General features: G+C 43.0%; 1 protein-coding gene across 1 annotated transcript in view; it reads right to left on the bottom strand.

The window, feature by feature from the left end:
• The window catches only part of LOC123351037 (E1A-binding protein p400-like), a 63,985-nt gene that overhangs the window by 2,799 nt on the left and 48,222 nt on the right, over positions 1-12,964 (bottom strand). Inside the window, exons 45-54 of the mRNA XM_044990128.1 lie at positions 12,637-12,840; positions 10,255-10,300; positions 10,042-10,151; positions 8,642-8,846; positions 7,045-7,211; positions 6,415-6,624; positions 5,880-6,075; positions 3,485-3,615; positions 2,709-2,867; positions 1,321-1,398 (exon numbers count right to left, since the gene is read on the bottom strand). Coding sequence (XP_044846063.1) covers positions 1,321-1,398; positions 2,709-2,867; positions 3,485-3,615; positions 5,880-6,075; positions 6,415-6,624; positions 7,045-7,211; positions 8,642-8,846; positions 10,042-10,151; positions 10,255-10,300; positions 12,637-12,840 — 1,506 coding nt within the window. The remainder of the gene's footprint in view (positions 1-1,320; positions 1,399-2,708; positions 2,868-3,484; positions 3,616-5,879; positions 6,076-6,414; positions 6,625-7,044; positions 7,212-8,641; positions 8,847-10,041; positions 10,152-10,254; positions 10,301-12,636; positions 12,841-12,964) is intronic.

Raw genomic sequence — 12,964 nt, 5'->3', positions numbered from 1 at the left:
CTGTCAGTCAAAGAGGAAACCCATCCATTGTGAACTGTAAAAATATTCAAGGTAGTATTTTCAGAAGTTTAGCACTGGCCTAACTGTGCTCCCACTGAAGTCAATGGTAAAACTCCCACAGCTGTAAAACGGGAGAAGGATGAATACCTCCTTTGTAAAGGACTTTGAGATCTACTGATGGAAAGTGCTTTATAAGAGCTGTGATATTGACTGGGAGCAGACTTAGGTCAGCACTGATCACCCTTAATGTTTATGTCTGTTGAAAAAGAGTAAGATGTTTATTGCTAATGTTCTGAAAGTTGACTTTAAACTGTTTGAAATAAAGGCTCTCAGCTACTCAGTGCTTGTTTACACTTACTGGGGGATCAATGCATGGCGATTGAGGCATCGGCGGTCAATTTAGCAGGTCTAGTGAAGACCCGCTAAATCAACTGCAGATCGCTCTCCCGTCAACTCCTGTACTCCACCTGAACGAAAAGCACAAGGGGAGTCGATGGAAGAGTGTCTTCCGTCGACATAGCGTAATGTGGATCCCGCGGTAAGTAGATCTAAGTATGTCGATTTCACCTATGTTATTCATGTAGCTGAAGTTGTGTAACTTAGATTGATCTCCCCTCGTAGTGTAGACAAGGCCTTAGTGTTTAGTTTCCTCTTTGTCTGCCTCATCCTTGCCCCATCCCATTTTGTGTTGCTCTGAATATTTCTTTGTTTTCTGTGAAGCACCTAGCACAACCTTGGCCACTACAAAGTAACAAACAAGCTTGTAATTCTATTATTTCCCCCTATGCTTTAAATAGAACAATCACTGAGTTGGCTGCGATTAGCTCAATTCTCTTCCTATCCATCATTATCTTTGGTTACACATCATGATGACAGGCACAACGTTCAGAAGCTCTCTTTAGCTGCAGATGAAATAAGAGAAGCCTGTTTAGGCTCATCAAGAGTAATAATAAAAAGAAATATATAGCAGTTGATCACGTGCCCAGTGACTGCATCTTAACATAAGAACATAAGAATGGCCATACTGAGTCAGATCAAAGGTCCACCTAGCCCAGCATCCTGTCCGACAGTGGCCAATGCCAGGTCTCCCAGAGGGAAAACAGGTAATCATCAAGTGATCCATCCCCTGTCGCCCATTCCCAGCTTCTGGCAAACAGAGGCTAGGGACACCATTTTAATTTTTAGGAAAGGCAACGAAAATACTAGGTATTTTACAAATATTACATACTGTACATGGGAAAGAAAAATACATTTCTCCAAATAAGAAAACCTGCAATAGATTGTGTATCTTCTGTTGCGTTCAGCCTGAGTGACCCTTACCTGTTGGGAAACTGAAACCATCTGCTGAATATTGGCAACAGTCGCCTGTTGCTGGACCACCTGTGGAAGCTTTGCAACCTTTAGTAGTGTGAAATAGAAAAGATGCTTATTAAAGAAAAATGACGAATATCTTGTATTTATTTTCTCTATACATGTCGTAAAAGCCTTATGATGGGTTTACTCTATTCTGGCTGTTATCAAGCCACAGCATTATTTAAAATATGCTATTAACTAATTGTCCTTTAGAAAGCCCATCCCAGTGGCATTTGACTGGGTAGTGTGGAACTCTGCACTTGGATGGTGTTCTTTTTTCATAAAAAGCTTTAGACTATTGCACTGAAGAAACCTTTTGGGGCCAAATTTTCAATCTACAACTTATATGTGAGAGACTGTTGCTAAGCCATTGAAAAACTACAGCAAGGTTAGTAATTCCAAAGGGTTGGACTGTCACAGCCCTTACTTCCCCTCTTTAATCTCCTTGCTTGCCCTGGTTAAACAGTGAGTTAGCTGCCCAGAGGAGAGCAGGAGCCACCTGCCTGCTACTCCCCACTGTATGCAGTATTGATGTAGCCGAGTCGGTCCCAGAATATTAGACGAGGCGGGGGAGGTAATATCTTTTATTGGACCAACTTCTTAGAAGAGCTCGAAAGCGGATCTCTCACCAACAGAAGTTGGTCCAATAAAAGAGATCACCTCACCCACCTTGTCTCCCCATTGCACAGGGCCGGCTCCAGGCACCAGCCCAGCAAGCAGCTGCTTGGGGCAGCCAACGGTGAGGGGCGGCACATCCGGGTCTTCGGCAGCAATTCGGCGGCGGGTCCCTCAGTCCCTCTCAGAGCGAAGGACCAGCCTCCGAATTGCCGCTGAAGACTGAAGCGGTGGCGGTAGAGCTGCAGATCGCGATCGCGGCTTTTATTTTTCCTGCTTAGGGCAGCAAAAACCCTGGAGCCGGCCCTGCCATTGCAAACAGGTTGGCAGGGAGGTGATGGCAAATGGGAGTAGAGCCGGGGCTCTACTCCACCTCTTCCAATCATTGGTGAGAACGGCTTGGTGGGTGAGCAGTGGGGAGTACACTGCTCGACGAAAAGGATGATGTAACTTATTCCTCCCCAAAAGCAATGAAGGTGTGGGGGAGGAATCATGACTCTCCAAGTCACAACTTTCTCTGATCTGCTCCTGGGTACTAGACATAACCCGCGGCAGACTACCAGGTTGCAATCCCACCCAGGGAGTTTTACAACTACAGTCAATTTTTAAGAACATGTAACTGGTATTGAAGCCAGCGGTTAATAAAACTGTAACCTGACTCTACCGCAGTAAGACTGTGGTCTTTGCTACTTTCTAGTCACGCAGTATTAACTTCAAGGGGAGAAATTGGGCCCCAGTACCTGTATCTGTGCTTGCACTTGCTGGGTTCCACTGGGTTTTTGGGCCTGGGAAATTGGAGTTGCCATGTATTGGGTTTTAAGGGCTGGCTGTGTACTGTAGGTAACTTTCTGTTGCTGTGAAGTCGGCGGTGGGGTTTGGACAGTAACTTGAGCATTTATCTGGAGCAGAAAAATTAGGAAGCAGTGAGTACAGCATACTTCTGAAGAACTAATATATTGCTAATCACTTTGCTACAGTAACTGGAGATCATTTCAGAGTTAATATCCAGCAAATGAGTACTGGTGAAAAGCCTATGCACACAGAAGAGAAAACATTTCTGAAAACGCTATAAAATTTCAGAACTTTATGCAAGAATCTGCAAACTCTAACTTGTAACAAAGTCACTTTGACAAAGTCCATGGTAAGTTTCATGAAGAAGTCAGTTTTATATTATTGTGCAAAAAGCATGTGGAAAATATAACTGGTGAAAATTCAGCACTTTTCCATATTTGGCTATATTAACCTCCACACTTTTATTTTGTTTATCAAACCAAAGAATTATTTTTTAGGAAAATGATTAAGTGCCTAAAGATAGAGGCTTATAATAAAAGTGTATTCTCTACCAGAATTGTAGTGTCATAAATCAGTCTCATGGGAATATATGTATCCTTCAGACCCACTCACCGCAATTTGAGCTATGAAAGTCTATGAATAATCTAGGAAAGTCAGTAACTGGAAGACTTCAGCCATAGATGCTGTCACAACAAGGCAGAGAAACAGTAAACAAAGGAAATACCTTTTGCTGTACAGTAGCTTGACCTTGTGCGACCTGGGGCTGGATGGCTTTCTGTTGCTGTGCTGTTGGATGATGCTTGAGTTTTAGCAGCTGTTGGACATGCAGTGGCTGTGCCACCACTGTCTGTCCTCCTGCAAATAAAAAAAAGAAAAAGAAAAAAGAGGAGTCTTCATCTTAGCCTTCTGCTAAGTGTGTTTAAGGAGTGCTTAAATCTCACTGATCATAGTGTACAGAGATTTATGCACATGCTAAACTTTAAGCACATAAGTTATCCCATTGAATTCAGCAAGACTTCTCACACATTTAAAGTTAAGCAAAAGTCTTTGCAGGATCAAGCCCTAACAGTGCCTTTCTCTCCAGCTGTGAGTGCAGTAAGAGACAGTAAACATGAGGCAGTCTTTTAAGCAATAGAATCTATCTTGCTCTTCAAACAAAAGTGAACATTATAAGCATATTCTGTGAAATGAGCTATGAAGCATGTGTGTGCCATGACCATCACTGATTTTATAATAGATGTGGTAGTATATGCCATCGTATCTGAAGGCAGGATTAAGCAAAATTTCACTGCATTAGTACTATAATACCGTTCGAATAATTTTTTACATACTGTATTAGACACTGTTCTGAAACGAATATCTGATACAGAAATATCAGTTAACTGAATCTCAGTTTGCTACTCAAATGGCTTTTAACTCTATTCTTAATTAAAAGACTATTCTTCTTAGAGATTGTGTGATTACTACGGTTTTATACAGAAAACCTGTTCACCACCTATTCTTAGATCAGTGTTTCTCAAACTGAGGTCGCTGCTTGTGTAGGGAAAGCCCCTGGTGGGCCGGGCCAGTTTGTTTACCTGCCCCCTCTGCAGGTCCGGCCGATCGTGGCTCCCACTAGCCGCGGTTCGCTGCTCCAGGCCAATGGGAGCTGCTGGATGCGGCGCGGGCCGAGGGACATACTGGCCGCCGCTTCCAGCAGCTTCCATTGGCCTGCAGCGGCGAACCACGGCCAGTGGGAGCCGCGACTGGCCTGATCTGCGGACAGGGCAGGTAAACAAACCGGCCCGGCCCGCCAGGTGCTTTCCCTACACAAGCGGCGACCCCAGTTTGAGAAACACTGTGTTAGAGAGATACCCTCAACTTCAGTAAATATAAGTGCAAAGTACTTCACTTAGGAAGCAAAAAATTGAACGGACCACTACAAAATGGGAAATATCTGGCTAGGCGGTAGAACTTTTGAAAAGGATCTGGGAGTACAGTGGATTCCAAATTGAATGAGTCAACATGTGATGCAGTTTCAAAGGGCAAATATCATTCTGGGGTGTATTAATAGGACTATCATATGCAAGATGCAAGAGGAAATTGGGCCCTGCTCTACTGGCATTGGTGAGGCCTCAGCTGGAGTACTGTGTCCAACTCTGGGCCCCACACTTTAGGAAAGTAAGTGGACAAATCGGAGAAGAGAGAGGAGAGCAACAAAAATGATAAATGGACTACAAAACCTGGCCTAGCAGGAAAGGTTAAAAAAAACTGGGCATACTTAGTCTTGAAAAAGAAGGCCTGATAACAGTCTTCAAATATATGTTAAGGGCTGCTATAGAGAGGACTGTGTTCAATTGGTGTCCATGTCCACTGAAGGTAGGACAAGAAGCAATGGCTTAATCTGCAGCAAGGGAGATTTAGGAAAAACTTCCTAACTATAAGGGTAGTTAAGTCTAGAACAGGCTTCCAAGGGAGGCTGAGGAATCCTCATCACTGGAGGCTTTTAAGAACAAATTGGACAAACACCTGTCAGGAATGGTCTAGCATTTACTTGATCCTGGCTCAGTACAGGGAATGGACTTGATGACTTCTTTAAGTTTCTTCCAGCCCCTTACTTCTAGGATTCTATCATTTTAAAAGGAAATCATACTTGTGTCTGAAAATTCCTTACCTACGATTGTTAAAAGTAACACCTAAGATTACTTTAACTGAAAGGTTACATTTGCTTGTCTCTGTCCCCGTGGTTAATTTTGTGCACTTGACAGAAAATCTTGGCCTCATCCGGCTGAAGTTAATGGGAGTCTTTCCATTAACTTCAATGGGTTTCAGATCAGGCCCTCTGCACATAGACAAGTTTTTCGGATTTGTATTATTTCTCCACAGTGCACCAGGAGAGAGAGAAAACAGTTTAAAATAGCCAGATGTGACTGCAGAAGCACAAATTGTCAGGGCAAATATAGTACTTGAAATGTTTTTAACTCATTTTTAAAGTAGACTGAATTTCAAACTGTGTCCTTTTAAGTCCTGTAATGAGAAGGAGAAAGCATCTTGTACTAGACATTGTTTGAGGTGCCACAGAATTTTTTTACAGCACAACTTTAAAAGGACACTGTATTTCAAGAAGCATAATGAAGTACCTGCTGCTTTCTGTGGCTGCCCAATAGCAACGCTAATCCCAGCAACCGTAACAGGGAGAGTTGTAACTCCTGCAGATGACACAACAGCAGCTGGAACAGACACCACTGGAGGCTTTGCCAAAGTAACTTGTGCTGCCTGAGGTGTTTGCGCCTGGATTTGTCCTTGTGCTTGAAGCTGGGAAGCAGGAACACGAGTCTAAGCAGCAAGGAATTAGGATTATTGTACAGACAAAGAATATTTGGTGTATTTAATTAGGTCATTGCATGATAACTGTATTTTCAGAAATTAAGGGCCTGATTCTCATTTACACTAAAGACCCCTTTACACTGCTCTAACAACGTAAAGCAATCTTAAAGTGGACTTCAACTACATTTACATTCACTTTACGTCCCCTTAAGGCTGCCAGAGCAGTGTAAAAGGGCCTCAGTGTACATGAGAATCAGGTGCTAGATTCAGACACAACATCTCATTCATTTTAATCAGTGCAGAAATAGCTGTTTAAGTGCGTTTTTAACTGAGTGTAGGGCAACTTACAAGACGAGCAACCTGCAGGTTTGTCACAGTGGTGCCTGTAAGTACTGCTCCAGGCCGTGGTGCTGTGACAGCAGTAAGTTGTTGGGCTTGCTGCTGCTGTTGCACTTGTACTTGTGTTGTCTGTTGTTGGGCCCCTGGCTGTGTCTGCTGCTGTGTTGCTTGCTGCTGAGGAAGCTGCAATTTCTGCTTCTGCAACTTGATCAGCTGCTCCTGAAAGTAAAAACATTTTTATTGTTTTCAATTTCATTATTGGTTTAGGAATGGTGGATACACCCCACCCACCCACCCTGCAGTGGGAGCAGACTTTGAAACTTTAAGCTATGGGAGTTCTCCTGCCAGTTTTGATCAATGAAACTAAGAATGTAGTTCCTGTACACTGTGGATCTCTAGAGAACAAATACCTAGTGCTTGTTTACCGTTTCACTTCATGGAAGTACTTAACAAACTTGAACCAGTTAGCCTGCTCTGTGTTTCCATGAAATTTTAGTATCACTGGCAGTGAATTTAAGAGAGAACTCCTGTTTTCTGTCTAGTATGAGAACATAGGTCACAGCAGATGACATCACTGATAAGTGTTTAAAGAAACAGGAAAGAACAGCATTCATATCATCTTAGGAATGTTTCCCTCACCTGTGATAACTTCCCTACAGTTTTTATTTGGGCTGGAGACTGGGCTTGCACCTGGGTCGGAATCTGTGGAACCTGCACCTGAGTGGCCTGCTGCTGCTGCTGCTGCCTGAGAAGCTGTAATTGAGCAGGTGTGATTGTTTTGCTAGAGAGTTGAACTGTTGGTGTAGCTGCAAATAAAGCAAAAAAGCTCTGAAGAGAAAGTTCCAACATTTGATTAATTTAATCAACTTCACTTAAAAAGTTCTAGTGCAATTGCTAAACCTGTCCTTATTTGCTACACTAATTCTGAGGAGAGATTCAGGAAACAGAGATTAAAGGAAACAGACTAGGTAGGGAGGCCCAAATGAACTACATAAGCAGGAATGCAATAGGATCATTGTTAGCAAAACAAAAAGTATAACTAATCCATGTGACTCTACTGCTAAACAAACCCATTTAGAAGACTCAGATTCACATCCATCGTTTTACACCAATTTATTGCTTTATACAGCACTTTATTTCTGTATCAGTCATTAATGTCTGCACAGTGTTGGCTGCTAGAGATCTCATATTAGCAGGTAAATGATAGCTAACCCCAGCCCCTACTGACAAAAGATTATGTTAAAATCCTCTTAAACAGTTTAGAGTTACCTGGCTCCTGGATTAATTCAGAAAAACAAACATCTACTTACAAATGTTACAATACATGCAATTTTGCACTAGTACTTTTCACGTAACATCTTTCATTTTAAGGTCTCAACAGCTTCACAAACTTCACTTAAGACTCACAACAGCCCTCCCTCTCCCTGTGAGGCATCTTCGTTTTATGGATGTGTAAACCAAATTACAGAGTGGATCAGAATAAGAGATCAGAATAGAACTGAACAGTACATACGAGATCAGATTAGAACCCAGGAGTCCTAGAATGAGTCCCCTATTCTAATCATTACACTAAACTTCCTCTAACAATCTTAATGTAATGTCTGAATAAACTATAGGTAGAAGTCTAATGAAGATGTTGTGCCACAACATTGTTTAATACTATTTAGTATAAACTCTGGGGTAAACTGGAAATCAATTTTTACACACACACAAAATATTCTCCCCTTTATCCAACTACTTATATGACAGTGAAACTATAGAGAGAGAGGACCCTATTTTCTTTGCTTTGTAATCTTATGCTGTTTATTAAAAGGGGCATAAAACAATAAAGGCTAGCTCAAACTAAGAGTAAATGAGCACAGACTGCAAATAGTTTTTCTTGATTACATAAACAGAGCAAATAAATACTTTCCTTTCTTGAAAACGCGGTATGATCAAGAGCAATCAATAAAGCTGAATTTGCTGCATTTGCATATAATTATTATGCATGTTGATTAAGGTAGTGCCTAGGAACAAATCAGTGTATTTTCTCTATTCTGCACTTAGTAAAACTTAACAGAGGAAAATGTGATTTCTGGCACTAAGGATAAGAAGGTTAAAAGTTTTCAGCAGTGTTTAACAAGGACACTGCTGGTGAAGTCTGACTCCAATATTCTGAGGCTGAGACGGTCAAGTAAGCTACAGGAAGTTTAGGCACTTAAAGTACACTAGGAAAGAATCACCACACAATTATTACCTGGCGTAACTTGAGTCACTAGGGATCTCGCCTGGGTCTGTACTGGTGTTAGGTTGGTCGTTACCACGGCTGATGCTGTCACAGATGTTACTGCTCGAACACCCTGGGTAGATGCTATGGTCACCAATTCTGTTGATGCAGCAGGTGCTGCTGCCGTTCGCTGCTGAGTATGTACCACCTGAGCAGAAGTACCACCTCCTGAAGTCTAAGGAAGAAAAAAAACATTATTCTTCACTACTTTCAACTTACATTTAAAACCATAGAACCATCTGGAAACAGAGGACATATTTTTAAGATATAAATGTCATAAATAAAGGCAAATATGTACATACCTTTCCAGTCTATCTAATAAATGGCCAGTCACCTCATTCTCAGTATTCTGAGCTGAAAGCCCTTAACTATAATACTCAAGTGTGAATTTTCCCCCATTTGCACTCATCAGTTTTAGATGTCTTGTTTATAAGAACATAAGAACAGCCATACTGGGTCAGACCAAAGGTCCATCTAACCCAGTATCCTGTCTTCCAACAGTGGCCAATGCCAGCTGTCCCAGAGGGAATAAACAGAACAGGTAATCATCAAGTGATCTATCCCGTCACCCATTCCCAGCTTCTGGCAAACAGAGGCTAGGGAAAACATCCCTGCCCATGCTGGCTAATAGCCATTGATGAACTTATCCTCCAGGAACTTATCTAGTTCTTTTTTGAACCCTGTTATAGTTTTGGCCTTCACAACATCCTCTGACAAAGAGTTCCACAGGTTGACAGTGCGTTGTGTGAAGAAATACTTCCTTTTGTTTGTTTTAAACCTGTTGCCTATTAATTTCATTTGGTGACCACTACTTCTTGTGTTATGAGAAGGAGTAAATAACACTTCCTACCAGTCATTATTTTATAGACCTCAATCATATCCCCCCTTAGTTTTCTCTTTTCCAAGCTGAAAAGTCCCAGTCTTATTAATCTCTCGTCATACAAAAGCCGTTCCCTACCCCAATAATTTTTGTTGCCCTTTTCTGAACCTTTTCCAATTACTTCGCATTTATCAACATTGATTTGTTTGTGTGTATTTCAAAAAAAAGAATCACTGATCAGAGATGGACTGGCAGAGGTAAAGGCTGAATGATCTAAGAAGGCTTTTCCCTGTTTAATTTCTATTATTCTGTGTATCTGTGTCTCATTTATAACAATATTTGTTATGCAACACATTTCCATTAGCTGCATCATTCTCTTCTTTGGACAATATACAGACTAGTAAGAATATACCAGACTAAATGAAGTTAGCTATGGGCAGAGTTATATACGTAAAACTAAGAAAAAATTAAATGCTAGAAACTGATTGTGCTGCTACAATCAGCAAGTAAAAATAATTAAATTACAGTACAACTACTTAAATTTACTCACTGTCAGTGTCCCAGGTATAACTGGTGAAGCCAGACGTTTATTAATAGGCTGAAAGGTAGCAGCAGGGACTCCAGCAACTGTATTCACTATAACATTCCCACTCACAGTAGCTGAAAGTAAACCCAAGAAAAACATGAGACTAATACCAAAAAAAAAAAAAAAGTATTCCTGTATTTCTTCATCCAGCCCCAGTGCTTTACTAAAACATCTTACCAGTCTGTATACTTGTCCCAGTGACTGCTGTTTTGATTGTGCCAGCCTGTTGAGAAGACAATTTGAATAATGTTTCAGAGAAAAACTGGAAAACAACTTAGTGCAAGTCTTTAAAACTACTTTTCTGTTTAACATAATATAGCTGCCCTATCATGAGAATGAGATAGCTGCCTAAATTTATTAAAAAATATTATAATAAAGTGCATAGATACTTATGTCTAGGTTCACCATGTAGCACATGTACAGCTATATATGCATATATTCATTTCTCTCCCAGAGCTTTGGTACTTTGATTCTTTTCTAATGAAGTTAAATCAGCTCTGTATGCAAACTATAACTAAGGCTATGATTTTGTCATGGATATATTTAATAAAAGTCATGGATAGGTTAAGGGCAATAAACAAGAAATCACAGAAGTTGTGACCTGTCCCTGACTTTTACTAAAAACATCCCTGACAAAATGGGAAGGAGGAGGGTCCAGCACCCTGCTCCCCCGGCAGTGCCTGGGAGCTGTAAGTACCCCATTGCCCAGTGGCTGGGAGCAGCAGGGGGAGGCAAGGCCCTTCCAGAGGCAGAGGCTGGGGAACTGTGGGAGGGCCCCCGCCTCGGCAGCTGAGCAGCTCCGAGGTCCCTCTGCCGCTTCCAGCTGAGGGCAGGGGGTAGGGACCCACCGCCTGCTGAGCAGCTCCAGGGTCCCTCTGTCGCCGGTGGCAGCAGGTGGGAGTTGTGGGGGGACTCCCACCCATGGCCGCTGAGCAGCTCCAGGATCCCTCTGCTGCTGCCACCAGTGACCAGCGGCACCGGAACATTTTTAATAGTGCGGGTGTTGAAAGCCAGTTCCCTTATACCTGTCCATAGCCCTCCTCCGCCCCTCCCAAGCTGGGGCCGGGAGCAGGGCCGTGTCTACTGGGCGGGGTGGAGGGTCGGGGGAGACCCGGACAGGGGTAAGGGGGCTGAGGCTGGGGCCACAGCTGGAGGCGGGACCGGCGGCCAGGACCCTCGAGTACAGGGCCAGAGGCTGCGTGTGGGGCCAAAAGCAGAGTCATGGGACCAGGACCCAGTGTGCAGGGCCGGGAGCAGAGCCCCACATAAGACCTTACGGTGCTGCAGCACCCCCCCGCACCCATAGTTTCCACACCTATGCCTGCAACTGGAAGCGGGGGGGGGGAGTTGCTCACGACGGCTGAGGCACTGCAGGGTGGACCCCTGCCAGCGGCAGGTCAGTTGCGGAGCCCCCAGTGTCACAGAGGTCACTGGAAGTCACAGATTCTGTGACTTTCAGTGACATCCGTGACATAATCTTAGCCTTAACTATAACATACAAGATCTGAAGCCTTCGAAACATCAGTCCTAATCCTATTATCAGTTCCACTGGCACAAGCTCAAGAGCTCGTTCAGAGCCCCACTGAAGTTAAGAGGGCATATCATGGGCCTGTGTTGATGGAGCCAATTGCAGGATCAGGATCAGGGTCACGGTGTGTTATACCAGTTCTTCTCTCTCCTCCCCAGCCACGACCTCCCACCCAAGAGCGTAAGTGGTTTCACACAACCTTTTGGTTTTGAGCTGCTCAACAGAATCTCTTGGCAAAATTACTGCTTGGTGTCAACTTTTTACATCGATGGGAACAAATCTGGTCTACAGTCTCTATAGATTAACATAGATCAGCTGGTCTGTAACTAAGCCCTGTCACATACAACAGGTTGTAACAGTCATAAATGAGTTTCTTCTCTCATCTTCCTTTTGACCCAGCAAACAGATGGGCTGAAGAAAGAGGCAGCACTAGAATGCCTGCAATTTCATCATGTGATTCTCCAGGGACTCTGACACTTGAACTGGTGATCTTGAGGAGAAAGACCCTAAGTCATTCTAAGAAGTTTCACATGACTGTCCGAGCAAAGGAACAAGAGTTCCACAAAGAAAATGCATCTCTTGAACTGCACTGTGCCATATTCCGCCAGATAAAACACCTCCACAGGTAGAGGGATTTTTTTTTTTTTAAACTACAGAGAAGTTTATTTGCCTCTCTACTCCCCAAATTATTTGGATGATTTTTTCCATGTATCATGCCAGTATCTGCTCAGATTTCTGAGATGAAGAGGTAGTTATACTGGCTGACGTCCTTGTTGATGGCATTTTCAAATCAGAGAATACCACAGCCTACTCTCTCAATTCTAGTCTGAATTCTCCAAGGAATCCTAATAAGTGAGTAGGTGAAAACCAAGATACGCAACCTATCCAGGAAATTAATAAGATACTGTGACTTAATCTGCTCTATATCAAGTCAGAATTCTCACTTTCAATACAAAGAACATATGCATAGATAGTGCACACCCAAGAACTGAAGTCGCTGCTTCAGAAGCGGCAAGGCTTCCCTTTCTTACCAATACTGCTGTGTTGGCCACAGTAGTTACTGCAGTCTGTACCACTGCCTGTGGCTGCTGAACTACCTGTGCTTGAGTCTGTGGTTGAGGCTGAGCTTGTGCTTGCTGTACAGCTGATTGCTGAGTTTGCTGCTGGCCAGCTTGCTGTTGCTGCTGAGGCTGTGGGCCTGTCTGCTGCTGTGCCCTCTGCTGTTCAGCCAAAGCCTGCGAAATTTAAAGGAAATATGTTTAGTAAATTCTTCAAAACAGCACATATAACAAACCTTCCATGCTCAGTCAGGAGTTAGCCACCCACATGCTTAGTAACCGATGTCCAGGTATGCTCTCT

This window comes from Mauremys mutica, chromosome 16, assembly GCF_020497125.1.
Source record: "Mauremys mutica isolate MM-2020 ecotype Southern chromosome 16, ASM2049712v1, whole genome shotgun sequence".
Taxonomy (NCBI): domain Eukaryota; kingdom Metazoa; phylum Chordata; order Testudines; family Geoemydidae; genus Mauremys; species Mauremys mutica.
Note: the sequence above shows the minus strand (reverse complement) of the source record. Positions and strands in the feature narration are given on the sequence as shown.